General features: G+C 43.3%; 1 protein-coding gene across 3 annotated transcripts in view; it reads right to left on the bottom strand.

Annotated features, from left to right (window-relative positions):
* Positions 1–573: 573 nt before the first annotated feature.
* Positions 574–12596, bottom strand: part of SLC35A5 (solute carrier family 35 member A5) — a 39189-nt gene continuing 27166 nt past the window's right edge. For all 3 annotated transcript variants that reach the window (XM_030202236.1, XM_030202237.1, XM_030202238.1), the window contains exon 8: positions 574–3333. In XM_030202236.1, coding sequence (XP_030058096.1) covers positions 3259–3333 — 75 coding nt within the window. In that variant the 3' untranslated portion in view covers positions 574–3258. The remainder of the gene's footprint in view (positions 3334–12596) is intronic.

Genomic DNA, 12596 nt, shown 5'->3' with positions numbered 1-12596 from the left:
GAATAGATCTCCAGATCTGGGGGGTAGAGGAGGGGTTTGGGGGAGGATAATTACATCCTGATGGGAGTAAATAAAAAATACTGTAATAAAAAATTCAAAAATGATACATGTTCATTAACAAATGGTTGTATAGTTTGATCGAGGTTTGATGAATGTTATATGCAGTGTCTTATATGACAATGTTTCTGTTGCTGCAATATCAATAAAAACCATTTAAACATAAGCTGAGTTAGGTGGGCGTTAGCACTTAACACAGCTTAGTAAAGGGCTGCATAGACCGGAGCTGCACTTGCCCCTGGCTAACTTATTTTAGCTTTCAGGACTTTTCTTTGGCTTTTACATTCAGAGACCAGCACTTTCTTGGCTTCTGCTCCTGAACTGTGTTCCTTTCACTACCATTTTTTCTTTCAGTTTGGGGCTGTGTATGGAACTTGACCATTCTCATTCTCAAGTACATGCTGCTGGCTGATAATATTGTTGCTGGAATTTGGGGGTCAGGAAGCCTGTTGCAGTCTTGATTGTCACACCCCAGCAATAAACAAACAAAAAAAAAATCCTTCTAGTAACTCTGTATTAAAAAAAAAATACTCCAGAATTTTATTCAGCGTTCACATTTTCATGGTTATTGTTTCAATGTTACAATCAATCCTGTTTTACAAACCATAGAAAATTTATTTTAGTACAGACACAGAAAAAAATATGGGCTTAACAGCCACATACTGGGGGGGGGAAAAAAAAAAGAAGAAATTCAAGTACTCTGATGAATACTTCCAGGCTCTCCATTATACATTTATAAATTACATAAATAGCTTTCAATCTGAGAGATTCACAGCCAATGTTTCTGAGTAGAAGTCATGAATTACCACATATCTGGAGTTCTGTTGCCAGGTAACCACTGGGGAGAACGCCATCCAGTATACTTCAACTGTTCGGAGAGTTGACCATGAAGAGCCAGGCAGGTTCACCTTCCAAAGGTGCCATTATCAGTTTTAAAACTATAGAACCAGCATTACCAGGTCAGTCGAGCAGACTCATTTTGCTCACTTGGCATGCATGGACATGTACTTTTGATTTGCTTAGGAAAGTCACCCACAGACATCAGCAGGCAAAACTAGGTAAACTTGTTCAGTTGACTTGGCTTTGGATGGCTACCCTAAAATAGAAGCTGGACATTATCTTACTAAATTGGTTGAAATAAAAAAAAGAGAGACTGACAACTGACATACAACACTTATTGAAGGCATTAGTATCCTGAGAATGCTCCACAAACAATACCGACCCTATTCTCAAACAAGTGGAAAAAGCATGCAGAGCATGGTGTGTGTGCGTCTTTGACTTAAGAGGAGAGAAGGGATGGGACGGCCTTGTTCTCTTTACCTCTCCAGATGTAGCTTTAGTTCAGGTTATGGTGGCAGAAGCAAGCAGCAGTTTTTGAAGGAACATAACTGTGCAAGGACATGTTTTGAACAGAGTGGCCTAGTGGTCAGACAACCAGGATAGATGGATAAATCATCTGCATTCTCCATTGTCTTTTTTTTATTTTTGTACAAACCAGAGATGCCAAGGGCTGCTACAAGGATGGGGGAGGGTTGAAAGTGTGAACAGGACAGTGGAAGAGAGGGGTAGTTTGAAACAATTTCCTAACTTGCTACTGTTTCACTGTACCCAAGTTTCCACACTGCATATAAGCTTGAACCATTTTTTCCCACAAAAATGCACTGGGTCATTTTCTTGGGAAACTTATTTCTCTGGAACCCCCAGGCCAATTGACAATTTCAAACTCAGCATATCTTGTCACTGGTTTTGTCCCAAATTTGGTGCTATTCTGTTAAATTTTAAGAGTTACTCATATTTTGTCCCCTGACATACATTCTTGACCCCTGTGTATAATTATTTCCAACACATTGGGCTGATAAGAAGAGAAAAAGTTTTTCCAGGTTGGAGAAATCCCTCTGTCAATAGTACCACCTGGGTTTAGAAATTTTCTGATTTTTCACTGCACAATAATTTTTGGAAGACCGGTGAATTTTACAGAAGCAACAAAATCAAGCTAAAGTTCTTTGTACCTCATATGTAGAGAGAGGATGATGGCAAATTAAAAGCAGCTTTTCTAACCAAAAATAGATATTTAAAATGGTTAACACAGATTGAAAGCTCATACATAGCAAAAACATTATAACACAATTCTCAAGATCTCATTCCATTCTGTGCTTTCTCCATGACCCAAAGTTCCATGTCATTGGATTCTGAGGCCCATCCATATACAATGTTAAAATCATGATCAATTGTTGTATTTGTGGTTTAAAAAATGTCTTCTATATTGAAGATAAAATGTAAGGATTAAGTTGATCACCTGAAATACTGCTGCTTAAAAAAACAAATCCCTTAATGGGACTAATTTTACAACAGGATGCCTATGTGAAAAGTCCAAAAAGGCACCTATTTCATCAACAATTCAAAAGAGCCAAAAATCACCCAAAAGGTTACTCAATCAGAAGGCACACGGTCCAAATTTCAACATACAGGAGCTGAAGAACAAGCACCAAGAAGGAGCAGCAAGATCCATCCACTGGACAGGGAAAATATTGAACATTTCAGGCTGCATGATGCCCTTAAGGGGAAAATTACTTGGAACTAATTTTCTGTCTCCTTCCACTGGTGGATGGATATAACCCATTACACTGGACTGGTCTGGTATGGATGAAAAGGACTATGCAGAGTTGTATCTGTTCATATTCATTCTAAAGTTGAAGTTCTATCGTAAATTCATGATGGAAGTATAATTAAATTATCTGTATTCATGTCTTGTTTTATAATGGCAACATAGATACCTATGTGCTTTTATAAAATATTCTTGTACAATAATTCCCAGTAGCTTAAAAATGCTCACAAATTCATTCCTGCTCTGAAGGTGTAAATGTGTGTATGTACATATGTGTTGTATAAAATACACATGTGCATCACAACTCTGCCCCCATTCAACGCAACTACACCCCCAGGAATATCTAGACATATCTCATAAACGTAGGCGGTATCTTATTATGCGTCCACTTCTACAAGTGTATCCACATGAAATTTTTAAAGAACCCGTTTCCGCATAAAAACATGTTTTACATGTGGAAAGTGCTTTATTAAAAAAAAAAAAGAGAGAGATACCCATATGTTCTCCTAATTCACAGAAAAAAGCATTCATGGTTCAAAATGAACTCTGGTCCCTTGATGATGACAACGAGTGGGATCGCAGCTCTATTTGTGGAGTTAGAAGGGATCTTCATCCGTTTCTGTGTCCGTATCTGTTTTTGGCTTGGTCAGTCTCTGAAGTTCCTCTCCATCCTATACAAATGCATACAAAAAACAAGGTATCAAGGACACAGACAAAGGATATGAAATCAAGCGAGGGAAAGAAGGGAGTGTTTGGGATACCTGCCACTCATTCTGCTATTAGATACTTGCTATTTTACCTGTGCCATTTCTAGATTGAAGTTTCAAGATTCTGTATTGAGAGCAGCCAAATTCCACCCCTACACAAATATTCTGTATTTTAAGCTAGGGAAGAATTGTGATTTTTCTACTCACCTCAAGCATTAGTGATAATGGTGAAACTTGTTGTTACCTGCTAATTTCCTTTCCTTTAAATCCTGCTAGCCCAAGTGTGAGCAACCTCGGTCCCCAAGGGCCATAACCCAGTCAAGTTTTCAGGACTTCCCCCAAAGAATATGCATGAGACATATCTGCATATGATGTACATAGGGCATGCAAATAGATCTCATGCATATTTATAGGAAAAATCTTGAAAACTCGACTGGGTTGCAGCCCTTGAAAAGACTGAGTGTGCCCACCCATATGCTAGACCAGTGATGGCGAACCTTTCAGAGACCGATTGCCCGAACAGCAACCCAAAATCTAATTATGTATCACAAAGTGCCAACAGGGCAATTTAACAGGTGGTGCATTCCCCCCTCCCCCATCCTCTCATCCCTCCTACCCTTCCCTCTCCTGTCCCCTCCACCTGCCTCCGAGTTCCAGGCCCCCCTCCCTCCCAGTTCCAGGGTCGTCCCCCCTCCCTCCCTTCGAGTTCCAGGGTGCCCCCTCCCTCCAAATTTTAAAAGTCATTTATCTTACCTTGTCAGGGTTAGGGCGGCAGCAGCGGTAAAAAGCATGCAGGCTCGGCTCGGTGCTTAGTTCCGTTTTCCCTTCTCTCTCTCTCAGCTCTGGCCCCGCCCTTGCGGAAACAGGAAATGAGGGTGGGACCAGAGCTGAGAGAGAGAGAGAAGGGAAAACGGAACTAAGCACCGAGCCGAGCCTGCATGCTGCTGCCCTAACCCCGATGAGGCAAAATAGATGACTTTTAAAATTTGGAGGGAGGGGGCACCCTGGAACTCCAAGGGAGGAGGGAACGAACTTCCGGTGGGTGAGGCAACGGCGCGCATGCCAACAGAGAGGGCTCTGCGTGCCCTCTCTGGCACACGTGCCATAGGTTCGCCATTGCTGTGCTAGCTAGACCAATCCAGTTCAGTGGGTTATTTCCCCTGACCAGCAGATGGAGGAAGAGAACACTGACAATTCAGTGATTCATCACCAGTATAAGGAGTGGTGCAGTCCTGGACCTACCAATATTCTATTGCCAAGCATTTGAAAACTCTAGTGGGAATGAGCCTTGATGAAAACTATTTTATTTCAAATATATAACATGTTTTCTCTCCTTCAAGCCAAATTCAACATTTGAAACCTCTACTGGGAAATTTGAAGAGAATGAAGAACATATTGATCTCCTTTTGAAAAAAAAACAAAAAACTTTAGAATGAATAAAGTGACAAGGGTGAGAACTAAATACAAATGTCACTCACTGAGGGCAAACTGATAACGCTGCTTGGTAAATCGCCAACATTTTTTCATTATACTAGCTTCGTCAACACCATCTATTTGTGTCAGGGGGTTTTACAATAGTCTGCCAGGGCCAATGCAGTGACCATACAAGCAAATAAAGGATCAGTTGTTAAACGGTATTTCCCACTTCTTGATCAGCAGATACAAAAGTTCTTTCAATAAAAGTCGGCCCAATAAAAACTCTTAAAGAACTGGAAAATTACCTATTGTATATTTTTAAAGTTACTTATTAGCAATTTATTCCCGATTTATGCTAATGCAAAGTTCTATCAACAAAAACACAGCTATTTCCTTTATAGAACCCGAAACAATAGCATAAACAGGGGAAGCCTGCATGGAGTGGCAGGTACAACCTTAGCCACCTAGCTGGTCTTTATTCGCCACCATTTACTTTGTTACATTACTCCTTATAGTGATGTTTTAGGTGTAGGGATCACATTACTCTTTTCTAATTTTAATCCCGCACCTTATTACTTCCTCCTTGGGTACATATTGTTCGATTCTAGTGACCAGAATAAAGCATTATAACATGGGTTACCTTATGGCCTTCTAAAACCCTTATTCACACCCTTGTTACTTCTCGCTTGGACTATTGCAATTTACTTCTCACTGCTCTTCCACTCAATCATCTTTCTCCTCTCCAATCTGTCCAGAATTCTGCAGCTCGACTTATTTTCCGTCAGAATCGTTATGCCCACACTAGCCCACTTCTCAAGTCACTTCACTGGCTCCCTGTCCGCTTCCGTATACAGTTCAAATTTTTCTTACTGACCTTTAAATGCATCCGCTCTATGACCCCCCTCATTACCTCTGCTCTCTCATTTCTCCCTACATTCCTCCCCGTGAACTCCTCTCTCTGAGCAAGTCTCTCTTGTCGTCCCCCTTCTCCTCCACCGCTAACTCCAGACTTCGCTCCTTTTATCTTGCTGCACCTTGTGCCTGGAACCGCCTTCCCGAGCCCATACGTCTAGCTCCATCTCTACCTGTTTTTAAATCTATACTGAAGGCTCACCTTTTCACTGCTGCCTTGGGCTCCTAGCCACTACCCATTTGTCCTCCTCCCTGTTCCTCTTTACCCTGTAATTCCCTTGCCCGTAACGTCTTGTCTGTCTGTTTTACCTAGATTGTAAGCTCTTTGAGCAGGGACTGTCTCTCTATGTCAATTGTTCAGCTCTGCATGCGTCTGGTAGCGCTATATAAATGCTAATAGTAGTAGTAGTAAGTAGACTTCAAAAACTACAGGACTGCCTTCTTGTGGCCAAACCCTAAGCAATATGTTCATTTAAAAAAAAAAAAAAGGCTCTATCAGAGCAGATAATACAGAACTGGAAACACAAACCCTAAAGAGTAAATTGACTGAATTTTGTCTACAACTGCAGGTCCAAAGTTCAGTGAGTAACTACTATACCTGCATGTAACTCACCTTCAGCTACCAATGAAAACAAGGCACAAGTATAATATATCCCAATAAATACATACAGCGTGAGGGACCCCTCCCCCCCAAAACAAACACACACAAACAAAACAAAACCAGTAACTGCCTAGAGTTTTGTTTTATTATTTTTTTGCTGTTTTCTTAGCAACTTGCTTGGAATTTCAATGTCAAATTTTACATCTATGTTGTTACTGTCTACGTTTATGTGCTGAGTGGAATGAGATTATCTTTAAACATGGCAAAAGTTATAGATTTTTTTAGTTTGACCACCCAGTGATTTTTGCGTGTTCAAAAATGTTTGCACTGTAAAACTACCTTAATTTGAAGAAAAAAAAAAAAAACGAACAGGAACTGCTTTACTTTTTGTGTGTTGCGTTTTTTTAAATTTTCAAGGATCATTTGCCACAGTTGACATGAAACCATCAAAAGCTGGCTTATGGCTCCTAGACTGTGAACTGGGGGAATATCAGCAAGCAGGGATGCAGACAAACTTTCTTGTCATAGACTAACGTAAGTACGCTCTTATCACCGGCTGTATTACCCACTGTAGTCTGCAAATGCTGGAAGAGGCCTGCCTCTACGTTGCTGGGATTATTCATATAGAAAACAGTACAGTTCTAAACTACTATGGAGTTAATTTTAAAGGTAATCAATAGAAATAAAAGATGGAAAAGAAAATAAGATGATACCTTTTTTATTGGACATAACTTAATACATTTCTTCATTAGCTTTCGAAGGTTGCCCTTCTTCATCAGATCGGAAATAAGCAAATGTTGGTAGATGATAGTATATATAAGTGAAACATCAAAGCATTCCAGTGACATTCTAATAGGATGGGGGTGGATAGGTGAGAGACAGGAAGAGTCGGGTGGATGAGGGACAGGGAGATATGCATGGAGACAGGAGGGTGACAAAGCAGTACAATTTAATGGTTTATAATGGGCTAGAAAACCAAGATCTTTGTTAAGTCCTGTCTGGTGGGTGTCAAAATATTTAATCATTCTGACTTCAAAGGTCTTACGTTCTTGTATTGTTTTAAAGTTCCCTTTCAGGATTCTCACCATGAACCTCTTATATATAGTGTCATCTACCAACATTTGCTTATTTCCGATCTAACGAATAAGGGCAACCTTTGAAAGCTAATCAAGAAACGTATTAAGTTATGTCCAATAAAAAAGGTATCATCTTATTTTCTTTTCCATGCTTTATTTTGTTTTATTGCTGTTGATTACCTTTAAAAGTGGACTAACTCGGCTACCACACCTCTCTACTCAAGTTCATTTTAGAATCCATACAGGGTGAGGCAAAAAAAAGTAACCTCCTAGAGGTTTTTTTTTGCTGTTCTCTCAGCAACCGCTTGCAATTTCAACATGAAATTTTACAGCTTTATTTCTTGTTACTATATATGTTTATGTGCTGAGTAGAATGAGATTATCATGCACTTAAAAATGTTTGCACTGTACAACTACCATTATTTGGGGAAAAAAAAGGGGGGGGTACCAGCTTACTGTTAATGACATCACAGTGACACAGACTTTTCTCTGGGGAGCAGTGTTGAAGGCCTATCACAAGCTCCACCCAAAGCCAAAACAATCGCCTAACTCGAGGAAGCGCTGCAGATGATCTGGGACAGCCTGCCACAGGGACTGATCGACCTCACACACATCTCTCCTCTTCCCTTCCCTTGAATCCTTTCCATCATACTGAGCCCCCTCCCTCTTTCAATTAAAGTTGGGGGGTGGACACGGAGCATTCACAGCAACTGTGAAATTCTGACACATTGTTAATTTTATTGTTCGAGTGACATTACTGTGTTTTAGCTCGAACATTAACATGCTGAAATTGCTAGGTAGTAATGCTGAGATATCAATAGCATCAATTTAGCTTAAGATAATTAAATGTTGTTTAATAATAATATGTATGATAACTAAAGTAACTAAAATTTCTGGTTGGGAAGCCTTGGTCTGTCTGCTGAAGGGCTGTGAGCAGACATATATATATAACACTAAGCAGTCACTCATCAACATAAATGAAGTCCCAAGAGATTTCCAGATGTCTACTAAACCAATCCCGACAGCTGATTTGAAGGGATACCGACATCAGTCTGTGTTGTACATTGTAAGTAACCACATCTCAGAAAATTAAATCTGGATGAGGGCACTTTCATGACTGCTCACAACCCTTCTGCAGACAGACCAAGGCTTCCCAACCAGTCGGGCTGTGTGAATCCTCTGTCAGCCTCCAAAAAGGTTTGGGGGCCACTAGTTCATTCCCAACACTCCCCCTCACACTGCTCCACACTAGTTTGTCTCCCTCTCAAACCCCTTCCCCATTCCTCATCAGCAGTCTCCCTCCCCCTCTACACCCATCAAGTCAGTCCACAGCCCCCTTAGCCAGTCAATATATCCCCGTCTCCCTCCCATTTCACCCAGTCCCCATCCTCTATCCTTCTTCAGCCAGTCTCTACCCTCTCCCTCTCCCCCCCCCCCCCCTTCAGTTGGTTTCCAGCAGTGGAATAACAAGATGGTCAATTTTGGGTAGCTCTGAGCCCAAGATGGATGGGAATAAAATTTTCTCTCAATCCTTGCCCTCCCCTACTCTCCGCCCTCTCCATGACGCCTCCCAACTCAAAATGTAAATATTTAGCTGGTGAGATTCCAAAGCTCTGTCTGCTGAAGACCTCCTCTGAAGGTGGCCAGAACTCCCTTTTACCAAGCATCAGAGTGCCCAGGTCACCGACACTAACCCCCTGCACATCTCCAGTTGTTGATAGCTCAAAGATGCTGCCAACTGCAGAGCTTCACAGAAAGCATTCTGCCCGCCTTTAGAAGAGGAGGAGGTCCTCAGCTGGCAGGGACAGGGGATCCCCACCAGCTACAGCAAGGGTCAGGGCCAGTGCTACACATATTCCCCCAGATTCTATATAGCGCGCTTAGATTTAGGTGCCGAAATCGGCACGCATTCTATAACACCGTGCGTAACTTAATTGGTTTAACAAGCTAATGAGAACTGATATCAGCGCTTAACAAGCAATAATGAGCACTAATTAGCACCGATTAGAATTTAGGTGCACAACTCGCTAAGCGAATTCTGTAAAGACATACGCTGAACTTCTAATGTGCAGACAGAAAGTGGGGTGGTTATGGGTGGGGAAATGGGCATTTTGTGGGCATTTTGTGGGCATTCTGAAATTTTGGTGCCTAGTTAAAGAATATGGCCCAGTGCGCCAGGATTTCTGCCAGGTTTTAGTCGGTGTAAACGGATGCACGCAGATTTAGGCACTGAAATATCAACAAAGCATCCTATATAATAATTTGCACCTCCAACGTTCCATCGCTGTCTGGCTTCGTAACATCTGATGACGTCAGCCATCCTCCAGCGTTCCCTTCCCCTCACTGCCCCACCCTCGCATCAAAATGTAATGACGTCAGAGGGCACAGCAGTGAGAGGGAAGGGAACGCTGGAGGCGAGCTGATGTCAAGATGTTACCAACGGAAGGGAAGCCAGCCAGGCCGGCCAGAAAACGATGAGGTACAAAGGAAGAGAGAATCGCAGCACATCGAGGGGCGGGAAGAGCAGAATCGATGGACATGCATGGGATGGGAGGAGAGGGCAGGGAAGAGGAGAATCGCTGGACACGGATGGGACGGCAGGGAAGAGGATAATCACGGGACACGGACGGGACGGCAGGGAAGAGGAGAATCGCTGGACATGGAGGGGGGATGGGAAGAATCGCTTACAAGAGAGCCTTTCTAGGGCCCTTTTCATTGTTGAGGAAACGGGCTGGGTTCCACTAGTATTCTAATAATTGGCACCTAAATCTTAGTCTGCACCGATTTCAGCGCCAATTTTTTAGGCGTCTTATATAGAATCTCCTCCATCGGGACTCAGGGTAGGAAATAAGGAAAGGGCCTCCCCAGTCTCCCCACCTGCCATTACTACTATACCGATACAGAACAAAGAATCACAAATTAGAAATAAAAATATGTAGACAAAAATTGAACTGGGACCCAATTCCTTTCCTACTTCCTCAGGGCCTGGTTCCAGAGACTTATAAACATGCCCTTACTTACCTAGCAGCACATCCAGCACTTACTTGTACTAACCAGTGCTCCTCGTCAGTCCCAAAGCTCTACTAGACATACACAGCACTGAGCCTGACAGAAGAAAGACGTTTCATTTATTCCCCAACTACACAGCGCTTTTACATTAAGAGAAAATGTCAAAAATGCTTCGAGTGGAGTGGAGGAGCCTGTTACTCTTTGAAATCTTGGACACCTCATTTAACCCTCCATTGCCTCAACTACAAAAAAGGTTGTGAGCCCTCTCAGGACAGGAAAAGACTTACTATAACCAAGTGTATTCCGTTCCGATAGCTTTTACCGCAAATACAAATTTGTTGTTAAAATATTCACCTGTACAACATGTCAAGGAAGCAAAATGAACCTCTAAATGGGATAATTATGGGTTAGAAATAAAAACGCTACAGCAATCAATGATTCCTAGTGGTGATTTATAAACACAGGGCGTAATGCTAGCTTACAGACTTGCAGTCTACACTGGGAGCCCCTTTCTCAGATCCTAAAAAAACAACATCTCATTGAATTAATGAAATACATTTCTTCTGTCTGTGCAGCTATACCAGAGATCAAATAAATATGCACCAGGTCACAGAATCAGCCTGGATGAAAACTATTTCAAACTTGTAAGAGAGGCCCGTTTCATAGAGGAATGAAACGGGCGCTAGCAAGGTTCCACGCCCCCCTCCCTACCTCCCTCTCTCCCTGTCTGTCACCCGAGTTCCAGCCCCCCTCCCCTCCGAGTTCCATGGCCCCCTCCCTCCCCCTGTCGTCCGAGTTCCAGCAGCCCCCCTCCCTCCGTCTCCTCCGAGTTCCAGGCCCTTCTCCCCTTTGAGTTGCAGGACCCCCCCTCCCCTGCCCTTTGAGTTCCACGGCTCCCTCCCCTTCAAGCTGCAGCACGGCCCCCCTCCCCTTCAAGTTGCAGGACCCCCCCTCCCCTCCAAGTTCCACACCCCCCCTCCTCCGAGCTCAACGCCCCCGCGCCTCCCTCCCTCGAAGTGCAAGCAGGACCTGTCCTCCGGCAGCCCCTCGCCTTCCTGCGTGCTGGCTTTAATTTAAAAATTGTTACCTCGGGGTCCGGCGTCAGCATTGAAGGCGAGCGGCGCTTCACACTGCCTTCCCATCTGTCTGAGCTCTGCCTCTGCTCCCGCCCTCATTTCCTGTTTCCGGAAGGGCGGGAAGGCAGTGTGAAGCGCCGCTCGCCTAAAATGCTGACGCCGGACCCCGAAGTAACAATTTTTAAATTAAAGCCAGCACGCAGGAAGGCAAGGGGCTGCCGGAGGACAGGTCCTGCTTGCACTTCGAGGGAGGGAGGTGGGGGGGGGCGTTAAACTTGGGGGGGGGGGGGGAGTGGAACTCGAAGGGGAGTCGAAGGAGGGAGGGAGGGGGGCATCCTGCAACTTGAAGGCGAGGGGGGGCATCCTGCAACTCAGAAGAGGAGAGCAGGGGAGGGAGGGGGGGGGGCGATTGTTTACTCACCTCCGGTGGCTGCTGCTGGGTTCCCTTCCCTCTCACTTCCCATTGGTCCGTCCTGTGACATCATCCACAGGGCAGACAAATGGGAATTGTGTTACGAACCCAGGCATCCAGACGGAGGTGCAAATTATTATATAGGATATGTAACAGGTTTTCTCTCCTTCAAGCCAATGGACTCTGCACAGAAATTTTCTTGACGATCCAGAAATACAAGAACCACTGAAATGCATTGCGACATCTTAAAATACAGTCACACTCGTTAAACTAGATACGCAATTATTGTTTTCTACAGGAAGCAAAGTGGGCCTACGAGACTATACTGTGAATGTATGTATTCCCCCACCCCCACTACTCTTGGGTCTGCTAACCTATCCATACCGAAATCTCGGGACATACTGGAGGGTCAAAAGGGGTTTTTTTTTTTTTTTTTTTTGGGGGGGGGGGGGGGTACGCATAGGGAATAGATGTGTAGAAGATGCATGCATTCATCTGGGACAGCAGGCTCCATTACTTCTGTATAGCATGTTTTCTTGTGTTTTTTCAACCCCAAACAAAAATATACAATAGCTCAGTTATTCTGACCTACACAGATTCACTACATACCCCGATTCATGCCTTTATCATCTCATGACTTTACTGTAACTATCTACTGTGGTATCTGTAAATTCTTACTTCGCAAATTACAAACCCTACAAAATTCTTCAGCTCGTCTATTATTC

Source organism: Microcaecilia unicolor, chromosome 4 (genome assembly GCF_901765095.1).
Source record: "Microcaecilia unicolor chromosome 4, aMicUni1.1, whole genome shotgun sequence".
Lineage (NCBI taxonomy): Eukaryota > Metazoa > Chordata > Amphibia > Gymnophiona > Siphonopidae > Microcaecilia > Microcaecilia unicolor.
Note: the sequence above shows the minus strand (reverse complement) of the source record. Positions and strands in the feature narration are given on the sequence as shown.